The sequence below is a fragment of the Anas platyrhynchos genome, chromosome 3, assembly GCF_047663525.1.
Source record: "Anas platyrhynchos isolate ZD024472 breed Pekin duck chromosome 3, IASCAAS_PekinDuck_T2T, whole genome shotgun sequence".
NCBI classification, from domain to species: Eukaryota; Metazoa; Chordata; class Aves; order Anseriformes; family Anatidae; genus Anas; species Anas platyrhynchos.
Genome location: NC_092589.1, coordinates 4,553,406 through 4,578,939, shown reverse-complemented (window position 1 = coordinate 4,578,939; position 25,534 = coordinate 4,553,406). Strand labels below are relative to the sequence as shown.

General features: G+C 35.4%; 1 protein-coding gene across 21 annotated transcripts in view; it reads left to right on the top strand.

Moving 5' to 3' along the window:
- CCDC88A (coiled-coil domain containing 88A) overlaps nucleotides 1–25,534 on the top strand; it is a 78,692-nt gene that overhangs the window by 41,596 nt on the left and 11,562 nt on the right. For 12 of the 21 annotated variants that reach the window (XM_072035063.1, XM_072035062.1, XM_072035061.1 and 9 more), the window contains exons 12-27: nucleotides 1,001–1,147; nucleotides 2,174–2,318; nucleotides 3,087–3,271; nucleotides 5,473–5,610; nucleotides 7,945–9,015; nucleotides 9,517–9,644; nucleotides 13,053–13,194; nucleotides 13,893–14,069; nucleotides 14,663–14,824; nucleotides 17,073–17,350; nucleotides 17,572–17,715; nucleotides 18,745–18,931; nucleotides 19,300–19,445; nucleotides 20,082–20,174; nucleotides 20,370–20,584; nucleotides 24,540–24,623. In XM_072035063.1, the coding sequence (XP_071891164.1) occupies nucleotides 1,001–1,147; nucleotides 2,174–2,318; nucleotides 3,087–3,271; nucleotides 5,473–5,610; nucleotides 7,945–9,015; nucleotides 9,517–9,644; nucleotides 13,053–13,194; nucleotides 13,893–14,069; nucleotides 14,663–14,824; nucleotides 17,073–17,350; nucleotides 17,572–17,715; nucleotides 18,745–18,931; nucleotides 19,300–19,445; nucleotides 20,082–20,174; nucleotides 20,370–20,584; nucleotides 24,540–24,623 (3,442 nt within the window). The remainder of the gene's footprint in view (nucleotides 1–1,000; nucleotides 1,148–2,173; nucleotides 2,319–3,086; nucleotides 3,272–5,472; nucleotides 5,611–7,944; nucleotides 9,016–9,516; nucleotides 9,645–13,052; nucleotides 13,195–13,892; nucleotides 14,070–14,662; nucleotides 14,825–17,072; nucleotides 17,351–17,571; nucleotides 17,716–18,744; nucleotides 18,932–19,299; nucleotides 19,446–20,081; nucleotides 20,175–20,369; nucleotides 20,585–24,539; nucleotides 24,624–25,534) is intronic. The other 9 variants (XM_072035067.1, XM_072035066.1, XM_072035069.1 and 6 more) reach the window with 2 other exon arrangements.

Below are 25,534 nucleotides of genomic sequence, written 5' to 3'. Positions count from 1 at the left end.
AAGGACATGGAGGTGCTCGAGAGAGTCCAGAGAAGGGCGACGAAGCTGGTGAGGGGCCTGGAGAACAAGTCCTACAAGGAGCGGCTGAGGGAGCTGGGCTTGTTCAGCCTGGAGAAGAGGAGGCTCAGGGGCGACCTTATTGCTCTCTACAGGTACCTCAAAGGAGGCTGCAGTGAGGTGGGGGTTGGCCTGTTCTCCCATGTGCCTGGTGACAGGACGAGGGGGAATGGGCTAAAGTTGTGCCAGGGGAGGTTTAGGTTGGATCTTAGGAAGAACTTCTTTACCGAGAAGGTTGTGAGGCATTGGGATGGGCTGTTCGGTGAAGTGGTGGAGTCACCATCTCTGGAGGTCTTTAAGAGATGTTTAGATGTAGAGCTCAGTGATATGGGTGTTAGGTCAGAGGTTGGACTAGGTGATCTTGGAGGTTGCTTCCAACCTAGGTGATTCTTTAAATTAAATAACTTCTCAACACATGTAAGCTTTTTCATCTTAGCAATCATAGCGCAATAAATTCCACAATTCAAATAAGTGGTATGCAAAATACTTCCTGTTGCTTTTTTTTTTTTTTTTTTTTTTTGAACCTCAGACCTTTAACTTTCATTTCAAGTCAGCCTTTTAGTTGTAGTCCATGCACTTGCAGTGCATCTTTCCAGGTTACATCTCAAATCACAGAGATATTTATGGTTTCATAGAATAATAGAATGGCTTGGGTTAGAGAGACCTTAATGATCATCTAGTTGCAATCCCTCTGCCATAGGCAGGGATGCCACCCAGTAGATTGTTCGATTGTGATTATTGACAGTTTATTTATTCTTAATGCTTTTCTCTCTCTTTTTTGTTTCTCTCAGGTTATGTAAATTTTTCTGTAAGCTACATTTATATGAAATTGCTGTAAATCTGTTTTTAAAGTGTCTGTTACAGCTTTGAAAAGAATGTTTCAGCATTTCTAAAACCAGGTAGCATCAAATTGTGTTAATTATTGTTGTTGTTGCTCTCTTAGGAGCTAAAGGAAGACAATCAAGTGTTGCTAGAAACAAAGACAATGTTGGAAGATCAGCTGGAGGGGACACGAGCCCGTTCAGATAAATTACATGAGTTAGAAAAAGAGAATCTACAATTAAAAGCTAAATTACATGATATGGAGATGGTAAGTGTAAATGGAGGATGAAAAAGACCATTGATATTCTATGCAGTTTATCTGCACTTTTAATAAAATAAGGCATTCTGGTTGAAATGGCGTGGGAGAAGAGGAAGTTCTGTCCTAATTTAAACGTTTTTCACGTAGGCTTTCCTGCATCAGTCTTGGTTCTGCCTAGGGAGGTAAAAATTGCAAAGACAATACAGTGTTTAATAAGATAGCTAAAATATGATGATAAGGCATATAGAGACTCACTAGTAAGAAGGATGGGATCAAATCTTTTGGAGCTGAAGATGGTTTGTTGTCACTTAAATACTTGGATAAAAGAGATAATTTGTGTTCCAAATTCTAGCAATATAGTGACGTATTTTTCAGAATGCTTGTCCCAAAATAATTTCTGTTTTTAACGCTTTCTTCCACCAGAAGTAAATATTGTAAAATACAGGATTGTGATTTGCCAGATTTGTGGGTGGGTGTTTACTTTTGTATGTTGTTGTAGTTGTGTTTAGTAAGTTCTCCTTAAAGGTCAAGAGATTGCCACCCCCTATTTGCTTTTATTTTCTGGAATTTTTGAGATTTTTATAGCTACAATTAGTTTCTGTAAAAGTAGCATGTATTGGGAGGGGGACTGGGAAAGAGTTGGATGAGACTCTTTCATTGTGGACCTAGTCCTGTTACAGCTTTTTGTATTATAGTAGTATTATGGTAGTCTAGAGAAGATTAAATTTTGTTTCTCTGTGTGTGCTACCAAGCTGTGCTTATTATGTGTACTTTTCTTTCCTAATACTCTGAGAGAAGTGAACTTTGAAAAAGACCAAATGGAGTCATATCTATAGGTTGTGTTGAGAAGTTCTTCTCTGCATATTTTACTGTCATGCTGTTGTTCTAGGTCCTTCATAATTTTGTTTTTCTTCTCTGTCTCACTGTGCATTAACAAATCACTTTGCATTTGTCTGTGGTATACTTGATAGTATAAAAAATGGTGCATGTTGAGACATAGCTTTTTCTGAAGTTACACATGAAATAATTTTTAAGGAGCGTGATATGGACAGAAAGAAGATTGAAGAACTCATGGAGGAAAATATGACTCTAGAAATGGCTCAGAAACAAAGTATGGATGAATCATTGCATCTCGGGTGGGAACTTGAACAGATAAATAGGACTACTGAAATTTCTGAAGGTAAGCATAGTAATATTTGCAAACTGCTAAAAAGTGAAAAAATTTAAAGTTGGAAGTGGGGCAGTATTAGGAATTTACAGCTCCTGATCTCTGTAGTACAGGATTTTTGTCCTCTGGAGAAAGGTGGCAGTTTTAGGGTTGTTTCATTTGGTGTGTTATCTTTTTTTGTTGTGATTAGTTGGTTCTTGTTTGTTTACTCAGTCATGTATATCCATGGAGATGGACCCTAAATTAAAAGTTTCTGTTCCTGTAATTCTTGTTCACTTAAACAGAGATGTATAACCCATAAAAACCGTGGACTTAAAATGGGTTGCCATTCAAGCATCTATACTCTGTAGTACAGGTTGGGAATCTTCTTGCTTTACTATTCTCAAAGTTATGAAAGATTTGTTAAGGTTTCTCGGAGTAGTTGTTTGCAGAAACATCTGTGGAAAAAATTTTGACCCTTCCAGTATAGAATGCTTGGTCATAACTGGATTGCATACAAAGGATTTCAGGCAATTTGGGAAGATACGTTCAGTTGCAGGAAATCTCTGTCGTGATTAGGAACTGTAGGATGTGTAGGACATTTATTTCTATGCATATGTAGTATTATCTGTTGGGTAAGGAAAATGGGTCATTGATCCTAACTAGCCCTATTCAACAGAAAAGCATTGCAGGATCACCAAAGGCTTCTAAATCCCCTAACTCTAAAAATGCAAAGTCTGTCCATGAAGAACTCCAGGTAATAATAAATTTAAATTACTTTTTTAAATGGTGTTTTAATAGTGCCACAGAAATCACTTGGTCATGAAGTGAATGAACTGACATCAAGCAGATTACTGAAGTTGGAAATGGAAAACCAAAGTTTGCTGAAGACAGTGGAAGAATTACAAAATACAGTGGGTTCTGTAGAAGACAGTAGTTCAAGGATTCTGAAAATGGAAAAGGAAAACCAAAGACTTAACAAAAAGGTACTCACCAGTGTATGTTTGAATTATCGTGTGTTAGTTGCCTACTGTTGCTTGCTGTTTTACTTCTAACAGGTAACTTTATAAATTGCCATTATTTTGAATAAAGCAAATATTGCTAGTGTCTAAATAGTGTTATGGTGCTAATAAACTTAGAGTAAAAAAGAATGCAACTTCTGCAGGATCTTTTTTTCTATTTTTAATTGTTTTTCATTAATACATGATCACTTTATTCAGAAAATGCTTAAATCAGTAAGGAAGAAAATCAATGTGTTAATGTAGGGACAGTGAATAATGAAAATATTTTATGACGCTTAATAAAAATTATTTCTAACTTTGTAATTATTAAGCAGGGGAGAGTGCGTTTACATAGAGATATCAGCCAGTATTCACCTATGCAGAAAATTTGGTCGTGTCTTTGTACATTAGTGAGAAAAGAGAGAAGATGGGCCAAGCAATTGATGAGCAAGTGAATGAAGCAAACTACTCAGATATATCTGTGCTGGTCTACAGTATTTTACTCTACAAATCATATATCAGGTCATATAATTCAGTCAATGATTATTATAGGGAATCAAAATTGGAAAAGAAAAAAAAAAGAGAGACTACGGTGGAGTGAAATGTCTAAAGTTTTTGAAATACAGATGTCAGACACTAGATTATTGTTGAAGATAGAAGAAGAGGTGGTAATAATAATAATAATAATAATCCCTTCTCTATTTTATACTTTCACGCTATTCCTAATTTCTTAAAAATATGCTTTTTTGCAGCAGCAGCCTGTGTGCTGCTTTGAGATTTTGTACAATACAAGGAAGACAGTTAGGAGAGTACAGAGAAAGGGAACAGGTTTAAGAAACAAGCAGTAGTAAGTCTTCGTAATTGTCTGATACTGTTCTTACAACTTCGGATGTCTGGCAACGTCCTTTTTCTCAGCTGACCCTAAAAAACATTGTTCTGCATTGTGACTACTTCAGCAAAATGTGTGAAGTTGAATGAAATGTTTATTATGGATCTTCTGTGCATAGCCTGTTGCTATTTGGACGTGCTTTCTCTTCAAGCAAACTGTTAATACAGAGTCTACACTACACTAAAATGAGCTAGACAAAGTGACCGCAGGAACTCTATCCTCGGTGTTGAGTTAGCAGACAGACCAACTGAGACACTTGGGCAGTCTGTGGATAAATTTGGTTCCCACAGGGTGTCTGACTGCATCTCTGCCTAGGTGATTGAGCCAGTTCCTTCTCCTTTGCAAAAAATCAACAAAGGTACCAATATCCCCGTAAAAGATGCATTGCTCTGTTAAGCAAGGGATCAGGACAATCTTAATTTTGGAGGGAGAGGGAAGTGGAAGACTGGTCAAACATTAGTGTTCTCATCCTAAGCAAAACTCTTCAGGTTCTGACTTAACTGATGTCGTGCTTTTTGCCTACTTGCAACAAATAAATTCTTCTGTGGAGTAACAAATTCTATTCTGCCATCTTTCTGTGATGTTTATTTTTCACTATTTTTTAACAGCAAATTAAGGTATAACTTAGATAATTTCTTTCTAGAAATACTGTGCCCTGCTTGTAGTCTGATTTACGTCTGGACTCCTCTAGCATTGGGAAATGTGGAGCGTGGGTTGAAATAGAATATAATCTTTCCAGCAGATGATTGTTTAATGTGTACGTTGCTTCCAAGTTACTAATTTTGACTTGGATGTGACAGAAGAATCACACTTGGTGACTTTCACCTGTAAACAAATTTGCTGTCCAGTGGCATTACGGGAGTTGTAACCATTTGACAAAACAAACCTGTGTATTGAAGTCATAAGTAATCGTCATAAGTATCTCTTGAAGTGTTTAAGATGAAATAACATTCAGCTCAGCCCTTTTAAATTGAAAGGGAGATTGAGTTGCAGCATAAGCCTCACTGAAATATATTTTTTTCTTTTTTAAAAGGATGGTTGGGGAAATATCCCAATCCTAATAAAATCTGACCATTTTTTAAAATTAACAAGTTACTTATAGATATATTTTTTTCTAAACCAGGAGTTAGAAGTAATTTTTTGCTAAAAGAGATGGTTTCAGAGAATAGAAGGTTTCATGTTATTCATTCCTTTAACTTGCTATACTCATTTTTATAAGACTCCCTTCAACCCAGCTAAGAGTAATGCTATGATCATTTTCAAGTAGGTTTTTAAAAACTTATTTCTTTTCCTCTAGCTTGAAGGACTAGAGAATGAAATCAGCCAAGAGAAACAAAGTCTGCAGAACAGTCAAAATTTGAGTAAGGATTTGATGAAGGAGAAAACACAGCTTGAAAAGACACTTGAAGCACTTCGAGAAAACTCAGAGCGACAAGTGAGTAACAGAATTAAATGTTAATGGAGCATTGTATTGTTCTCCTTTTGTACTTCTCTATAGGCATAAAGGGATTGCAATTGTAGCAGATTTGCCAAAAGGATTTACCTGCACCAAAATAGTTTGTATAAGACCTGCAGCCAGGGAGAGTCATGACTCATTTTAAGCTGAGGCTTTACTGTTAGTTTTAGGACTTTTTAGTGTTTAGTAATGCTTCTGTGGTTTTCATGGGCTATGCATTTGTTGTAGTTGCTTAGAGGTTGTAGCACAGCCAAAACAGAAAATTGGGAACTTTGAAGTTAGGCCAAACACCTCTCAGTGGAGGAAGACAAATTCCAGGCAGCTGGTCAGTGTTTGAAGTAATGCTGGAGTACTACTGAGAACTACAGCAGCCTGTCCCTTGAAGGGACCTGAGAAAGACCAGTGTATCCAAGCTGGTTTGTCTGTTCTGCTGCTGTGCCACTTACCTTCAAAATTATCTGAGGCACCTTCCTGACAGTCCTTTACATTGGAATGTTTGCTAGGTGAGACTTGCAGGTAGATGACAGAATTTATTTTGGTTGTCCGAAGTAGGAATTTGTGTTTTTGTAAAAGATTTGGGCTGTATTTGGGAGGTACTAAATGTCACTGATGTCTGCACTCGCTACATAACAAATATAGAGCTTTTTCAGATTAGAAGTATATTTATCTTTTTATGAATTCTACTGATATTTCTTGGTCAGTTCAACAGTTTTGGGCTGAACTGAAAATTTAAAAGTACACTATTTTGGAATACCGAATATTGTAAAAATTCTGAAAATTTTTGTAGGACCAATTTAATCAGAAAAATCAAATTCCAGCCATAACAACAACAAAAATGCTCATTATTGAAGCTTTACATTCATTTAAAGACAAGTGGGGATAACTTGAAAGCAAAACTAGCTTGTCTTGTTTAGATGTTCATTATTACAATAATCGTAACATTTAGACATCATATTTGAAGTGTATTCCAGGGAAAAAGGGACTAAAACTTTATAGAATACTGTAATAAGTTGTAAATCCCAGTTCAACTATTAAGGATACACATGGTGTTTTCAATGTGTTGATGCAGGACTGACACTTCAGTGGGGATAATTCTATTTTAATTATGTACTTAGGAGCTGTGCTGGGTTAGCAGCATCTTTTGTGTCTTTTACAAATCCTATGCTGAAACTTCTTGGGAGGGGCTCTGAAGTACATTCGATTTTTGTCAAAAAACGTGGTGGCACTGATTATGATTTTTTTTGTTAAGTTAGAATTATGGAAGCTGCATTCATAGAAAGGAATTATGTATGTTCACTAAGATAGTAATTTATGTAAAGAACCGTTTAAAAAAAAAAAAAAAAAGTGGGCTTAGACACCTTTTTAATAATTTTAGAACAGATGACCATTTCCAGGACCCAAATTGCAAATCCTGTTATTAATAGCTATATTCAGACTTAAATATGAAAGAACAGTCTATAATTTTCTCGGTCGCTGTTTTTCATTGCAGCTAGCACTTTCATTTTTCTCCAAAGCAGTTGAAATGCCCCTTACAATACGTGATCTGTGTTTTCCTGATAAAAAATCAGGAAATTTTTTCCTGATAAAAAATCAAGATACGAAAGCTACATTTGTCCTTAAAGCAGGTCTGGAAATATGTTTCCTAAGAAAATAATTGAGTCCTATCAATGATTAACTTTCTTTGGAGGCTGTTTTGAAGCAGTATGTCCCTTCTTAACTGAAAAATGAGCATAGCTTTGTGTTTGTTCCCAAAATTTGATTTACTATGATCAGGATGCCTTCATATCCCACAGATCAGCGCTGTTTTTTCAAGTGAAATAAAAATAATACTTTTGGAGTTCTCTCACCTCCTTTCATCTGAAGTTTGGTTTAGAACTTGACAGTTTTGTTTTTTGTTTATATGTTTCTAGGAGAGCACTCTCTGGAAATTACAGAGTTTAAGGAAAATAAACTAGATCTGAATAAACACAAATGAAAAGGAAATGAAGCTAACAAATAGACACAGCTTTATTTTGTTTCATATTTTGTTAGTTTTATTTCTGTGTCGTCTTCTGTCCAAGAGTAAAGCGTTTGAGGAGTCACATTGACTTAGGATTTTACTGTCAAACTCTCACTTGGGTTCATATGCAGTGTTTGTAAGGCTGCAAATAAATATCAGTAGTGTAAGAAGAGAAAATCTTATTAAAAAACCTACAGTAAAAGGGAAATATGTTGTAATCTTAGTAGTAATCTTAGTAGCTTTCAGTTTATGTGTAGGATTGGTTATTTGTTGGCATGTTGCTTACCAGAGTTTACGTTTTTCCCCAAAATTAGATTAAGCTATTAGAACAAGAAAATGAACATTTGAATCAAACTGTAGCTTCTCTAAGACAACGCTCACAAATCAGTGCTGAAGCGAGAATGAAGGAAATTGAAAAAGAAAATAAAATTCTTCATGAGTCTATTAAAGAAACCAGTAGTAAGTTAAATAAGATTGAATTTGAGAAAAAACAAGTGAGAAAAGAACTGGAACATTATAAAGAGAAAGGGGAGAGAGCAGAAGAACTTGAGAATGAGCTGCATCATCTGGAGAAGGAAAATGAATTATTACAGAAAAAAATTACTAACTTAAAAATTACTTGTGAGAAGATAGAGGCCTTAGAACAAGAAAATTCAGACCTGGAGATGGAAAACAGAAAGCTGAAAAAGACTTTGGATAGCCTAAAAAATCTCTCTTTTCAATTAGAATCCTTGGAAAAGGAAAATTCACAACTTGATGAAGAAAACTTAGAATTAAGAAGAACAATTGAATCTTTGAAGTGTACAAGCATTAAAGTGGCACAACTACAATTAGAAAATAAGGAACTGGAGAGTGAAAAGGAACAACTTAAAAAAAGCCTTGAACTAATGAAAGCCTCGTTTAAGAAAAGTGAACGCTTAGAAGTCAGCTACCAAGGTCTAGACACAGAAAACCAAAGGTTACAGAAAGCCCTTGAAAACAGCAATAAGAAAATTCAGCAACTAGAAAGTGAATTACAAGATTTAGAGTCTGAAAATCAGACTCTGCAGAAAAACTTAGAAGAGTTGAAAATCTCTAGTAAGCGCCTAGAGCAATTGGAAAAGGAGAATAAGTTGTTAGAACAAGAGACTTCTCAACTGGAAAAAGATAAGAAACAGTTAGAAAAAGAAAATAAAAGACTTCGACAACAAGCAGAAATTAAAGATAGTACTTTAGAAGAAAACAATGTAAAAATAAGCAATCTGGAAAAGGAAAACAAATCTCTATTTAAAGAAATAGTTGTATATAAGGAGTCATGCATTCGCCTGAAAGAACTAGAAAAGGAAAATAAAGAACTTGTGAAAAGAGCTACTATTGATAAGAAAACCCTTGTCACTTTACGAGAGGTAAATAGAAAGTAGTTACCATTCTTAATGCAATCTGTATTTTGGGGGGGAGGGAAAGATATTATGCATTCTTCTGTGTATGCTGTTAGTGTCTTCAGTGGTTACAGTAGGGATGGAGTTACATAATAATAAATACATAATAATAAATGCAGTCACGTTACATTTAAATCTGTAAGGATGCATACAGGCAGTCATGAAGCCTTTGTTAAATTAATGTTTTTCATATTCTTCATCTTAGTATTTGTTTTGGCTGCAGTGTTGCCCCTTGATCCTAATGCTCAAGACCAAATCAGGGCAATTCTTCAGAGAGGAAAGGAGTAAAGAGCTATGGTGAAATCATACTTATGCCTGATGCTAGCTAAAAGCTAACACTTGGAAGGAAAGGAGAGTTAATGACAGTTAAATTTTACATAGTAATAGAAGACTTGTACATAGGCGAAGAAAATTAAGACTGCATTATTATAACTGTATAATAACACTGCTTTTTTTTTTCTGTGCAAGGACTTGGTGAGTGAAAAATTGAAGACCCAACAAATGAACAATGATCTAGAAAAGCTTGCCCATGAACTTGAAAAAATAGGCTTAAACAAAGAGCGTCTCTTGCATGATGAACAGAGTAGTGATGACAGGTGAGAATGTCAAGGCTTATTTACTCAAGGAATAGTATAGAATTGAGGGTCTTTTATATTCATAAAGATAAAACAGCTTTACAGACTTACTGTGTATATGCTTTGGTTTTAATGCACCGTAATAAGCCCCAAATGGAACTTGAAATTCTTTTAAATTAATAAGGTAGCTGATGTGCTTCTGTGTTCTGTCTCTGGAAATGAATGACCACTTCTTACTACTAAGAAATTTCTTGAAGTATGTCAGTAGATACAGTTAATATATTATTAAAGCTTATATTGTAGTTAGCAATGGAACAGTAGCAGTAAAAGAAAACAGGCCCGTAGTGAGGCTTATTTCTTTTTGACTGATAGAAATGTTATTTACACTTCCGTCACATAATGGTTAGCTTGAACTCTCACACTTTCCTTGACGCTATTTTCTTCTATTTTTTTTCTATCAAAAAAGAAACCACTTGTATTCCCTCTTATACATGCTGGGATGTATCCAATTCTTGAGTGTCTCCAAAACTTCATACTGGCTCTATCACTCTGCCACACCTGCCGGTATAAAGCAGCTGCTATCCTGACATCTGTTTGCTTTACTGTATGTTGTGTTCTGTCTTATCCTGCAGGGATTTAGGGAAAAATTGTGACTGGAGAAAAGCAGATTAGTATGGGCTTCTAGCCAATCTTTCTTTCATGATGCTATTCAGTTGTGCCCTTTTTAGAAAGGAGAAGGGGGAAAAAAAAACTGGCGTCATGATCTGTTATTACCACTGATTGTCATGAACATGTAGATTGATTTGGGGCCTTCTATATCAAATGAAAACCAAATGAATTTTTTTTCCCGTCAGTTTCCCTTTCATGTTGCCAGAGCTGTGTTAGTGAGGTGGTGCCAAAATCCTGTATGGAGAATCTGTTGACACCTCTTGTTTTTTGCTGGGGTCTTTAATCTACCTTTCTCAGCTCACAGATGAGAAGTTCAAAAAAAGCCCTCAGAGCTTTGACTAGTATGACTTCTTGTGGGGAAAACGTATTATTCTGTAAAGGTGCTTTTAGAAATTACACTCTGTGAAAAGATTTATGAATCTGCATCTACGTTTCAGGCAATGCCGTTAGTCTCTTGCAAGTGCTTATACTTCTGAAGATTCAGATGTTCTGGGTTCACTTCTCATTGGTTAGTTGCTTTGGGCAGCTATATTAATTACGACTTTGGGTCATGTAAAGCTAGTGTTTCCATCACATTTTACAGCATGATATTATTGGACCTATAAATTGTAATTCAGAAGAAAATTTGGAGTTGACATATCTCCATGGAATTGGGAGTTTTATTCAGGTTTAATTAAAATATAAACTGGAAATGAACTTCTAACATAGAAGTTCCATTTTTGTGTGCGATTCCATGTTAGTCAAGAGTGGGAATTACACAAATAAACAGTTCTCAATTGCCGTACTCCCTTTTGGTGTTTTTTTCTCTCCAAGGAGTTAGTGCATTTTTTTTTTCTGTGTATATAATGAATATTACTTGTTCTTGGCTTGTTTTCTGCTGGCCTTGGTCAGGCTGATTGGTGGGAAGGTGTGCAGTAAGATTTATGTCTTGAACCTTACTTACCCAGAACATTATCTAAAGCCTGCTTCTGAGCTCAGGCTTGTGACAAATAGTTTTAGATGTGAAGGAATTCGGGCTAAGCTACTGTTTTGAGACCCTTCTACAATCAAAATGTAGACTGACCTTTAAAAACTGCATGTAGAGCTGGAGGACTCTGAGTGGGAAACACTTGTTTGAAAAGTGGAAGGGTTGATTGGTGTGAATTTGTGCTCTGCGACTATCTTGCCTTTCCAGTGTTCTCAACTTTTCATGTATCCAAAAGGTGAGACATTAGCAATTATTTGATCAGGTCTGTAGAAAGCTAAGTTCATTATGGCCAAAATCACTTCTTGGTGTATTTTTGGTCTATCTCTCTCTTTTTGGTGACAAATTTAAAAAGCACCATTTCTCTTTCTCGGAGAGAAATAAAATTGAGAAGAATCTCCTCTTTGCTGGGGCTTAAGCCACTTTTGGTGAGTGACTTTCAAGGTGTTCTTCATTTAGTCTTATCTTTCAAATGGCTGTTGTCTTTAGACAAACAGATTTGCAGATTCTGACCCTGAATTTGAAATGCCCAAGTTTTAATGGGATTAGAAAGTTTAACCATTTTTTGTAATCAGGTGTTTAAAAGGAAGGCGGAGAATGGCTCTCTGCTATTAGTCTCTTTCCTTTTCTGCATAAGTGTATAACTTTGCAGTAACGAAACCTCATTTGCAGCTGAATATATGCTTCAGCTCACTAAGATAAAATTGTGTCTGTTCTAATGGTTGTAGAATGCCTGTATTTCTTAAATCCCTGAAAATTATTTTTCATACCCTAAAATCAAGAATTCTCATACTACTACATAATGTTTTTGGACATCTTTCTACTTACCGTTGGTCTTCTGCTCCAGTTCCTGCCTAGATATAATTCTATTGTCAGTTCAGGAGTCTCTTGCAATCTATTCTCTTCACTTAGCTGATAAATTCTTTGGCAACTGAGATTAGGAAGGGGAATATTTATGGCTTGTTTTATTTTATCCTACCGCAGGCAAAAGTGGGATGTTTTCCAAATTTTTAACACGTGTACAGTGATGGAACTGTTGAAAAGTGATGAATGAGTGTAGAACTCTGAAGTAATTTTTTTTAAAGGACTAATAATGCATTAGAATATTGTACTGACAGTTTCAGGAGATACTGCTTTGAAATAATATATTCTAAATCCTTATCACTTCTCTCCTAAATATGTGGTTCAGGTTTTCTGTGTACCCTACAATATTGTAAATACGGTAAAAACTGGAATCATACACATCAGGAGTGGTAACAGTCTTAAAATCCCAGCAGCTGGGCTGAGTGAGCAATTCGCACACTCATGCATCAAATGAGTATGCACCTGCAAAGAGCTGTATTCTCCTTCCCTATTGCCTCCTCTATTTAAGCAGGCAGGAAATGGAAACTGATGAAAATCTTGCTCTCTGAATACTTCACATTCGAATTTAGTTCAGGTCCCTGCAGGATTCACTGGAGCGGAGCCAGAAGGAAGAGTGCTGTCATCACGCACATGCTTATGATCCAGATAAAGCCAGTAGACTACTGCTGTAGTTGAATGTTGCTTTTTATATACCTGATGTTTTCAAAGAATGAAGGATTAAAAAATGTTTTGGACTGCTGCCTTCTGTTTGCTTTAGAAAAAGAACTTGGTATTAATACCAAGGTGTCTTCATGCTTTTTTTGAATAGTCAACATTCCTGTGTTTTTGAATGTAGTTTTAGGGCTGCTGTTTCAGAACTCTTTAAAATGTAAATACCTGAAATAATTTTCCAAAATACTATTTTTCTTTCTTTCTGGGATGTTATTGATCAGTAGGTACAAGCTTCTGGAGTCAAAATTAGAATCCACGCTTAAAAAGTCTCTTGAAATAAAAGAAGAAAAAATTGCTGCTTTGGAGGCTCGTTTAGAAGAATCAACAAATTTAAACCAACAACTCCGTCAAGAGCTTAAAACAGTAAGGAGAATGACATTTTTTGTAAGACTAAATGATCCAAATATCAGCTATTGTTGTTTCTATACTTTGCTTGACCTTTTCGTTTTAAGAAATGAAAGGGAAGAGAAAAAAAAAGGGGGCGGGGGGGATAGAGTAATATAAAGCAGGGCAAAAGTATGACTGCTTTTTAAAACTTCAGTAATACAGGCCTGGTTTTGAAATCACATGAAAAGGTGTGGTGGAGTTGATTCAATGGTCGTTGAATATGTCAGGTAGATTAATAATCTGAAGTTTATTTGATTGTGGAATGCCAACAATAGTCATTATTTAGTGTCACATTTTCTGGTCTGCCTTAAGCAGCCTGAGTGGAGTGCTTAAAAAAAACAACAACAACAACAACAAAAAACAATCTTGATTTGTTGGACTTCATAAAAGTTGGGGGGTTACAGTTGAAAGCACTAAAGTAAAATACAGACTAGAGGCCTCTTTGTTGGTCTCCTAGTCGTACCTGTCTTAAATGTTTATTATGGTTAAGCTACAAGTAGCCATATGTTATTTGTACATCATCTCATCAAACATACTCAGAAAGCAATTTTACAAATATAGTAAGATATGTACACATTGCACTTTCTGTTCTCTGAAAAGTGTTACGGTCATGTAATAGGATGTTGAAAATGGAAAATTTTAAACCTAATCTAAGTTGTTCTAAATAATTTTAGGTGAAAAAGAACTACGAAGCCCTCAAACAAAGACAAGAAGAGGAAAGGATGGTTCAGAATTCTCCTCCAAGAAGTGGAGAAGAAAATCAGTCTGTCAATAAGTGGGAGAAAGAAAATCAGGAAACTACTAGAGAATTACTGAAAGTTAAAGATAGATTAATTGAAGTTGAAAGGAATGTAAGATGATGTGCTTTTTCTATTATTCTGATTTTAAGTATTTGTTGTGAGCTGCTCCAGTAATACGAATGAGAATATTCTTAAGGAGGTGTGCAATTTATGACCTAGTTTATAGACTAAGCATAATCTGTATAAAATACAGTGTATGATACAGCTGAATTCTGCACTGACAGATGCCATAAAGCACTTGACCGGTATTTAAAAGGAAAAAATATAAACCTGGATTTGACTTTTTGAATCCACAGATACCTCACAAATCTCTCTTATATAATCTTTGTTTACATTAGTAATTGAGATTTCTTTACTCTTTCTACATAGGTCTAATGTTACTTGCGCATTTTTTAAATCAATCTATAGCAGTATCATTGTATGTTACTTTGTTATATAAGGTGACACAGTTTGTTCTCCTCTGGAAATAACTGTGAATATTTTAAATCCTTTCTCTCTACTGAGGGTAAAGCATAAAGAATCATAGTAGCATAAGTCATGCTGCTTTATTTGTTCTGGAAAAACAGTTCTACCTGAAGTTCAGTAAACAGCCATGAACTCAAATTTTCTTTTCTTTTCTTTTCTTTTTTTTTTTTTGTTCAAAGAATGCTACACTGCAGGCAGAGAAACAAGCACTGAAAACACAACTAAAGCAGCTTGAAACACAGAATAGTAATCTGCAGGCTCAGATTCTTGCACTTCAGAGACAGACTGTTTCTCTACAAGAACAAAATACAACTCTACAAACTCAAAATGCTAAGCTTCAGGTAATATTATAATATTTTATTTTTAAATACAAAATTAATGTTTTTTCAAGTGAAAGTTTTAAAGCTAACAGAAATGCTACAAATCATGTTTTGATTCTGGTACAGACATGGAAGAGGAAGTAACATACAAATAATCCACACTACGAGCAGTCTAATATTTTGTGATGGCTGATAAAGAATAAAATTTCCAGAAGTTGCTTTAATCCTTTGTGTTTATCCTATTTAAATCCTTGATTTCATAGTCAGGAGTAAAAAAGACTGTTACTCAGTTTTGTAAGATTTTTTTTTCAATTTCTTTTTTATTTCTAAATTAGGTCAGGAAAGCGGTTAGCATCTCCAAAGAGACTTAATAAATCTATTTTGTCTATTTTTATAGATATAATAATAAATAAACAAAAATCATACATAAAAGGAAAATCAAGATGTTAGTAATTACACAGCGTTTGCAAAAAGGTTGAAAATTGAATAAAAATAAATATGCAAAGATGTAATTCAGATAATGTAGAGGTAGAAAAAAAGGTAATGAGTGGCCATGGAAATTATAAAAATGTTTGCCTGCAGAATCTTCCAGCCATTGTGGCCAAAATTCATATATTATCCTTCATGCTTCAACAGTGTCAAACACATGTTTTTTTTTCTCTGATAAATGAAATATTCTTGTTAATGAATCAAATCCTTTTTGGAGCTGTAAGAATACTTAAAGGGGAGATATGAAATCCACAGTTCAGCACAAATAGTAAACAAAATGCCAAAAATGATGAAAAACAGACATCCATGAGTGAAGGAATCTTTAAAAGGGTGAACAAATAATGCATTTCATGAATGCCTCAAGTCATCTTTCTGTCTCTTGCTGGAAAGCAGAACCCAGTTGTACCACAGATGCACTTTCTGTCTACCACATTGAAATCTAATTAGTGCACAGTACTCCCCTTTGTGTCTGTCAAGCCTGTGAACAAAACAGAACGTTTGTGCACGTAGTGTGCCTCATCTAGTTGTTAAAAATTTAGTGGACATGGGCATCCTTGACTGTTATAGACAGATGAGGGTATATATCTGGGGTTCAGAACTCTTTGAGTATTTTGTAATTATATTTGTCAAAATAGCAGGAATATCTTAGGGCAGTTTGCTTTTTTCATGGATTGCATAATAGCAGAGGCCTTTCCTGTCTGATAAAGCTGGAGAAAAAAACAACCATAGATAAGTCAAAGTACTGGGACAATGAGTTAGAAGGGGAGGCGTTTTCTGCCTTTTTTTGTGTGTGGTGAATCTCACCAAACAATGTAATTTTAATTGCTGGGGATGACAGGAGGATGTTGCACCCAGCAGTCCAAGAAAGGGAGTTCGACTTGCAAGACAACTCTTTATTAACTCTAAATCAAAATGAAAGGTGAAGTATGCTCAAGAAAATGTGTGACTGTTAACTAAAGCCGAAATGTGAACTAAGACAGTCTACGTAGACTGTATCAAGGCTATTTTTAGGCAACTGTAATTCTAGTATTCTTCCTGATACCCATAAAGAACAAACAAGAGAAAGGATGTCTTAAAGGGTGACTGGGAATTCTATACTAAAGCGAACTTGGAATTCAGTCTGAAGTTTTACAGTATACACTTGCCATCAGACATTACTTCATTTCCAGTGAAACGTTCAGCTTTGTCATTGTAGCAAAGAGTGCTGCAGTTCCAACAGAAAGGGATTTGTTCCTTAGTAACAGCATGCATTGCAGTGATAGTTTTTTTTTTTTTTCTCCTTAGCAGATACCCTGAGGGTGTTAGAAGCCTTAGTAGTTGATTTTTTTTTCCTTTTTTCTGAATAGGAAAGAGGAGGAAACTAGACTATTACAGGTCAGATGACAAACATGTCAGGTATCCTTAATTCCTTAAGATATCCAAGGATTAGATGATGTTAATCTTTTCTAGAAGCACGCAAGTAAAGATTTTTATATGTCATATTTTGAAAGCTTGAATGTGTTAATGGATGTAAATAATGTTCTGACATAACTCTTAGAGAAATGGTACTCTTCCACAGGAATACTTTCTGTTAGATCTAACAACATGTACAAATTGGAGTTGTCTGTAAGGATAAAAGAAATAAGTGTTTCCATTCAAGGCTTTCAGATGATGGAGTAATTAGAAGGTTGCGGAGATAATGAATTGATCATTCAAGAAATCCTTCAATAGAATGATACAGACAAGATGATCCAGTCTATGAAATTAATGTGCAACTTTTGTCAAATGTTTGTGGTTGCAGGTTGAAAATTCCACCCTAAATTCTCAAAGTACATCTCTTATGAATCAGAATGCTCAACTATTGATCCAACAGTCTACTCTAGAAAATGAAAATGAATGTGTGCTCAAGGATCGTGAGGATCTGAAATCCTTGTACGATTCACTTGTCAAAGATCATGAAAAACTGGAACACCTACATGAGCGCCAAGCTTCTGAGTATGAATCGCTGATTGCTAAACACGGAAGTCTTAAATCTGCACACAAAAATCTGGAGGTGGAGCATAAGGACTTAGAAGATAGGTAAATACTAATATGCATGACTATAATTAGAAGACTGATCCTCACTAAACAGCAAGAAATGCTGTATAGCTATGATGAATAGAATCTGTATTCCTGAAATACAACACTAAGATCTTAAAACTTTGAAAGATCACATTTTCAAAAACAAAACAAAAAAAAACCCTCCATGTTTTCTTGTTCAAAAAAAAAAAAAGAAATGTAAATACAATTCTTGTTTGCAGGTACAATCAGTTGCTGAAACAGAAAGTGCAATTGGAAGAGTTGGAGAAAGTGCTCAAGATAGAACAGGAGAAAATGCTTCAGCAAAATGAAAAACACGAAACTGTAGCAGTAGAATATAAGAAACTTCGTGATGAAAATGATAGGTAAAGCAAAACACTGGTGCAGTCTGAACAAGCATTGCATCCTCTCATGTATCTGGAAACCTGATGCTGTGCCCCAGAATATTAACGATCCATACCTTACAGAAACACACTCTTTTGTTCTATAGTATAATTACTTTAGGAAAACTGAAGAGGGAACAGTTAAAAAAAACAAACACACACACACAAAAAAAAAAACAAACAACACCATAAAGCATAATTATTGCATGCTGACTATACTGAATTCCACATAGCATCTTAAGAATGCGAGGCCATGCACTGTGCTGTGTGGATGTGGGCTGTAGAGGGAGCAAGCCATTCTCTGTGAGTTGCGTGAGGCAGAATGACTGGTTAACGCTGGTAGGAGTAGAAATTCAGTGTTGTGAGTGGTGAAGGGCAGTTTGATCCCTACTACTGAGGTACAGCTTGCCCTAAATAGTCTGGTTGAAATTAATATTACTATTACTATTTACATAGTACAATACTTACCCACCTGAAGAAGAGGCATTAAGAGTTGTTAATCTGGCAGGGATGTTTGCAATTAAATGCCTACTGCCTGTGGTGTTGTATGAGAAGAATTAGTGGGAACTGGAAATTGTTTTTAGAAATGGACGTGCCAGAGCTGGGTAGGAGCAAAGGGAGCCTAAGAGTCCATACGCAGCTTATGCAGTTACCAAGATTTGGACCATTCCTATTTACTTATTGTTTTGTGTTGGCAAGAAATCTTAGCTATTTTGTGAGATTTTCATATTTTGAAAAGTGGCATCTTAAAACTAGTTTTTATGTCCACATTCAGAAATCCTAATTATTTTTAAAAATCTGAAGACCCAGACTTGGGTAAAGATTTGATACATACCTAGGAACTTTAGATTTACAGGTAACTTACCTACAGCATGTGATACCAAGAAATCCTTATGTGTATTTTGTGAAGTAGCATCAAAGCCTGGAAGTTTCATGTTTCAGGAGCAGTGTGGGGTCATGAATACCTTTCCTTTTACATGCGTGTATTCTTCTACATTCTCTTAATTCCAGGCTTGCTCATACATACAGTCAACTCTTGAGAGAGAATGAAGTTCTGCAAACTGATCATAAGAATCTGAAAACATTATTGAATAATTCCAAACTAGAACAAACGCGATTAGAAGCTGAGTTCTCTAAACTTAGAGAACAGTACCAACAACTGGATATTACATCTACCAAATTAAATAACCAATGTGAGGTATGTGACAATTATCCTGTTTTTAGGACTGGTATTGTTGTGATGTTTGTATAAGCTTATTTACAGATTCATAAAAAATGAAGTGCTTGAGAATTTGACATTTGGATTATAGATAACGTCGTGAGTCTGAAGACAAATGAATTTGTCTGTTTTATATGCCATAAAAAATTGCAGTTTGTGTTAGGTAAACTGTAAGTTATTTAAAGCATCAAAGAAGATTTTACCCACTGAGTCATGATTTTGTTAATTTTTTTGTTTGATTTGACTGTCTAAATACATTGTAGGCCTAAGTTTCCTTGATAATATAATCCGTATATGAAATATGTTCACATATACTTATGTACATACCATTTCATTTATTTTAACAGCTGCTTAGCCAGCTTAAAGGAAATCTGGAGGAAGAAAACAGACATCTACTAGATCAAATTCAGACATTAATGCTACAAAATAGAACATTACTTGAGCAGAATATGGAAAGCAAGGATCTCTTCCATGTAGAGCAAAGGCAGTACATGTGAGTTTTAAAAACAGTTAAATTACTGTGATTAGGGCAGTTACATAATATTAAAAAACAAAACAAAAACAACAACAAAAAAACATTTTCATTGTATATAGAAATTAATGTTTCCGAAGTAGCATGTGTTTCTTTTCTTAAAAAAAATAATTATGTGTGAAAAGCAGGTAATTAAAACTAAGAGCATTTTATTTTTAAATCTGAAAGATGAGTGCAACTGCATTCATTATTGGTGAAATATCTAATAAAAATGTTATTTATTCCCCATTTGAAGATGATAGATTTGTTTGAAAACTGTAACCCTTTTAGTGAATTTGAGAGAAGAGAAAATGTGCTTGTGTAAATGATTCTGGTATAGCCTATGTGCCCATTGTTACTTAAAAAAAAAAAAAAAAAGGCAAACTTCTGTTGTATAATAAACAAAGCTAGTGGAAATATTTATAATGATATATTGTGGCGTTAAACAGAAGAATACTTGTTTTCTTTATCTCACTTTCTTGATTTTTCCAATAAGAAACAGCTGTTACGTAAGAATTTCTCATGAAAACCTACAGTTTTCGGATAACGTATCCAGAGGATCATGTTACTCACATATACATTTTCCAAACATAAATTATCATTAATTTCTGTTTACAGTGACAAGCTAAACGAATTAAGGCGACAGAAGGAGAAATTGGAAGAGAAGATAATGGATCAGTATAAATTTTATGAGCCATCTCCACCAAGAAGGTAGTGATGAATATTGTATAAAAATAAACACAAATCTAAAGCACGATTACCCATTCTGTTCTGGCTGAAAGACAAGATTTTGTTCAACTTCAGAGGAGCAGAATCATGTCTGTTCTTGCATACAAATTAGGAAAAATACGAAGACCTAAGTAATCTATTATAAATGCAATAAATGTATTGTCTTATTGATAACAGAAGGGGTAACTGGATTGCTCTGAAGATGAAGAAGCTGATAAAATCCAAGAAGGATGCCAATCGAGAACGTTTGAAATCTGTGACCCTTACGCCTACCCGTTCAGAATCCAGTGAAGGATTTCTTCAGCTGCCCCACCAGGACAGTCAAGATAGTTCTTCGGTGGGCTCAAATTCTCTTGAAGATGGCCAGACCCTGGGAACCAAAAAGAGTAGTAGTGAGTACAGCAAAACATTTATTCTCTTTTAATACTTCTCAGCTAAATGTTTTTTTATTTATTTAAAAATAAAAAGGTGCTGAGAAAACCAATGAGTTCTTGAGGTTTTTTACAGTTAATTCTGAAGGTCTTTAGGAAATGAGCCTGGATTTTCTCATCAGTGACAAATTTATACTGACTTCATGCAGACTTGAGTGTATGGGCAGATGCTCTTTTTTTTTTTAGCATTTCTGCAGCTATAAAGATGTCAAAATATGTTTACTAAGGTATGGTGAAGTAGGTAGTGTTACTGCATCAGGTGAACAGAATTTTGTATAGATTGTCAGATACCACCACAAGCACCATATTTTGTTTCTCCCTCTTGTCCCAGCATGCATCCTTCCCCTTGTCTTTAAAAGTGGTTTCCAAGCTGTGGCTGTGCTAACATCCTTCAGATCCTAAACAGATCTTCTGTCTGAAGATGTTTCTCCAGCATCACAAAAAATAAGTGATGAAGTTTTTTGATACTGAATATGCAATAGGAAGTTCTTTATGTCTTGGGTTTCACAAGACATCAGATCAATATTTTTGAGCCAAGTATGAATTTACTGTATTAAAAATGATTAAAGCTGTTATGGTGTATTTTTTCTTTTAAGGTTACTACATAAACTTTTAAGGCATCTAAGAGCACTATTTCAGGGAAACTTTAAATCAGATTTGTGATTTATTTTAAATAATAAAATTTAAGTTTGAGGGTAAACTATTGCTTTCATTGCTAACTTGTCAGTTTTGGGGAGCTTAATATTTTTCAGCCTAAGGGTGGTTGGTAAAGATTCAGAACAGGTATTTCTGAATAAAGAAACACAACTGTGGCTTTTGGAACGTAAACTGGAAGTCTTGTGGAGTTCAGGACTGACTGAAGCTATAGCGGATGTTTACAAGTGTGTATGCTTTGGATCAGGTCAGGTGCATCAATGATTTTATGGTCAGGACGATTTTATGTGACAATATTCTTTGCACTGATACTTGGGACCTTGTAGAGTGCATCTGGGCATGCTGCTGCTACACTCAAAGCACTTTTCCTCTTGTTAGAGCCAAGGTTGAAGTTAATGGTGGCTAACACTCAAAAGAAGTTTGAAGTTGTTCAGACCTCATTAATTTTGTACTGTATGGGCCTTGTTCAAGTTCCTTTTAATCCCAATGTATTTATGCGCAAATTGGACGGGCTGATCTAATTCTGAATCCCAACTTTCGTACATTACATGTCACCATGGAAACCATATTTTTGGACAGAATTTGGATAAATTAGATGCCAGTTCAGTGCTGACTATCTTACTGAGACAGTCTGTGTCTCATGGAGTTAGGACTAGAATATGTCAGTGTGAAAAGAACCAGTAGTGGCACACATTTTGCAGTCTATTTCTTCTTCTTTTAGAATGATTGTAAATCCTAAATACTGTGCAACTGTGGCTACTTTCTATTCTCTAAGTAGTGGCCTCCACACAAAAAAACAAACAAACAAACAAACAAAACAAAAAAACTATAAGAAAGGAAGTTGCCTCCTGTCTAAGCAACTACTCAGGTGTTGTAGCTTTTCACACTGACTGAAGGCAGTCTGCGCCAAGGGAGGGGACAGGTTCTGGTCCACACTAATCATCTGTGTCTGCAAATGGAGGTGGTCCCAGCAGGAACTGTTGAGATGGAATATCCTCCTGTATCGTTCAGGAAGCAAGAGAAGGTAATTTTCATTCCCCAGCCTGCAGCCAGTGACACAAATCAGTGGTGCTCTCAAAAGCTTTGCTATTCTTTAATGAATCATCTAATCTCTAATCATCTCTAATGATCTTTTTGACATACAGGTTAACTATCCCTTACCCTCCGTCAGAGGAGGTGAGGAGATACAGATGTCCAAATGTATTGCTCTGCTACCACGACTGACAAATAATTAGCTATGTGACATCTGTAGATTTTTTTTCTTTTGCAGATAGTGGAGACAGAGTGTTTTCCTAATACAGGACACTCTCATGCAGATGTTTTCAAAAGACCTGTTCTCTTAGAAAGACAGGTGATCTTGGTGCAAAGATCAGGTTATGCTGTTGAAAAAGGAAGACAGCACCTGAAATTTTCATCTGCTCACAGAGCGCTTGAAGCTCTTTGTTTCCAGAGGTACTCTCAAATGTGGGGCTGCCTGTATGGCTGGGAACATTTGCAGCACTGGTAAAATCCTGCAGGCAGTGTGAATGCTGGATGCTCCTGACTGCAGAGTTTCACCTTTGCTTTTCACATCTGCATTCAGTGATTGAATCAGCTGAATACTGTGGATCTGAGATCTGCTTTCTGCAGAGCCTTTCCTCTTGGAGGGGATGGATACCATTCTGAGTTTTTGCATAGAAAACTCAAGGCAAGCAAGTGGAATCTTTTTTTTTGTGCGGAGAAAAACGGATTACTTTTGTGAGCGTCCACTTCAGGTGTTTCAGATTGTCAACAGCATTCCAAGGAATTAAGGCTGTTACTAAGCCTGTCGTCTTTTAATAGTACCAGTAGCAGACACATCGCATCCTCGTGGAAGTAATAGAAATATATTGGGCTGCCCAGCGTGGTATTGCTGTGGTTTGACTTGGACTACTGGATGCTGCTTGAAGAATACATGGCATTGTAGACTGCTTGTTCTAAGTGCTAACACAGAATAATGTGATGGAGAGGGGTATTTCTTTCTAGGTAGTTCATGTGCACTCGTAAATGTATATGTATATATGTACTCCTGTGTAAAATCAAAATGGCTGTATAACAAGCTGTTGGCTGAGTAGAAAACAAAGGCAAATGACAAAGCATGTGTCCTGAAAAGTCACTTCAAGGAGGTAAAATAAGCAGCTCCTGGGCTGACAGATTGCTCTACACTGCTTTCACATTTGCATAAATACAGTTTTCTCAATAATTCCATTTTTTGTTTCTTCCTGGATCTTTATATCCTAATTTTTTGCATGTGGCTCCTGTATACTTCACAGTCAGCTGACACGTTTATCTGATGCTTCCAGATGCAGGTGTCTGCCAGTAATCAGTTACTAATGGAGAACAGCTGAACCTAAGGACAAGATTAATTGTGATTTCTCACTCCCCATCTTTTATTACTACTTAAAATTTTAACTCCTATAATTATGTTGTTTTAACTTTACTTTATCCTTCCTAAAATTTAACGGTAACACTCACATTTGGATTTTCTTTTGCTATTTTTTTTTTTTTTTTAATCTTGGGTATTCTTTCAGTCAAAAATTTGGTGTATATCATTCCTGCCAACACATTTTTATTTTATTTTTCTAATTACAGGTTTGATTTGATGTACAGATATTTCAGTAAAATACTGAAATCAGTGTGCAAGTAAACATAGTTATTTGAGTGTGAGGTCCATGTAATTTTTCAAGAAGACAGTAAGTGATCAAAATTAGTGATGAGCAAAAAGTACAACAAAAGAAGATCGTTTCCTGCTGTGGACAGGGGGCAAAAAATTACAAAAGTTAGTCTCAAAAACAGTGATATGTTCATATTTTAAAGTATAGTTTATACTTGGTTACTTTCATTTTGAACTTTTTCTGCTTCACATTTTTCTTTACGTTCAAGAAATACATTTTTCACCGTAAAAAAAAATTAGAGCCAATTTTTGTAATCTGCAAAGCACTTGCGTTTAGTTTTTTGTGATGGTAGTTAGGACTTTCAAACTGTGTTACACTCTTCACCATTATTTTCGGTGCATTTCTGAGTATATTAAAGTTTTCATAGTGTAGTTTTCATATTTTGGTGTAGTTTTCATATTTCATTGTCACACAGAAGCATGAGAGTGATAGTTTTTAGAATAGCATACATAGCTTAAACTCAGACATTCATTTCTGTCCTTAGTTTCAACATTTAACTTCCATCTGTTCTTCTCCCTTTTTTCTTTCATTTCCCTGTTTCCGTTTTTCCTCATGCTATGACATAAAAGTGGTTGCACTGAAAAGACTGCCCTTTTTGAGGAACAGACCGAAGGAAAAAGACAAAATGAAGGCCTTCTACCGTCGCTCCATGTGTAAGACTTTATGACAGTTCAGCTTCTTTTAAATGGCTACACTGGCTTCCATTACTAATTTTTCACTAACCTCTCCCTGGACTGCGCTTTATTTTTCCTTCTATTTTGCAATGTGCAAGTCCTGCTACTATAAAAGGAGCTGGAGCTTTTTCTTTTTTTTAAACCTTGGCACTGAATACCTTATATATGTGCATATGTGCACACACTCGTACCCACACATTCACATGCACAAGCACACACATATACATATATATATTCAGTGCATTGTGATTACATGTATTTGTATACATATTTGTCTATATACACATTTGTGTATATAAATTTACAGTGCACTGTGTTAACATTAGTAGTTCTAAATTACACATTTCATAAGCCTTCAAAAACTGCTGCAATTTTTTTGTTTAAAGAAAGTGTAGAAAAAGTAGTGCAAGGCTGTATGGTGGTCTGTCACTCTTCAAGTATTCATCAGTTGTTGTTGCCAAAATGTTGTATTGATTTGTTTTACTTTATTTTACTTTTTCAAGAGTAGTGGATAATTTCTCTGTCTTTGCAAAGTAAAGGTGAATATCATCAGAAGTCATCTTTTTCAGATCTTTTTATTTGTTATGTAAAATACAATATCCCTGCAGTAACCTGCACTGTTCAAGGATCCCGTGTCATTGTTGACATAGTTGTGTTAGCACCTTGCCCGTTTTATCCTTATTCATTCCATCTTATCATTGCAAACAGTATATCAAGGCTTCTAACATATATATTGCATATCATTGCAGCACAAGCATGATGACTATACCTAATAAAATCAGTTTAAAGAACCATACTGAATTCAGAGAAGTCTCTGACTTACAACACTTCTCATTCATTGAGCTGATTGCATGTTATAACATGGATGATCTTGTGCTTGTACCTTGCAG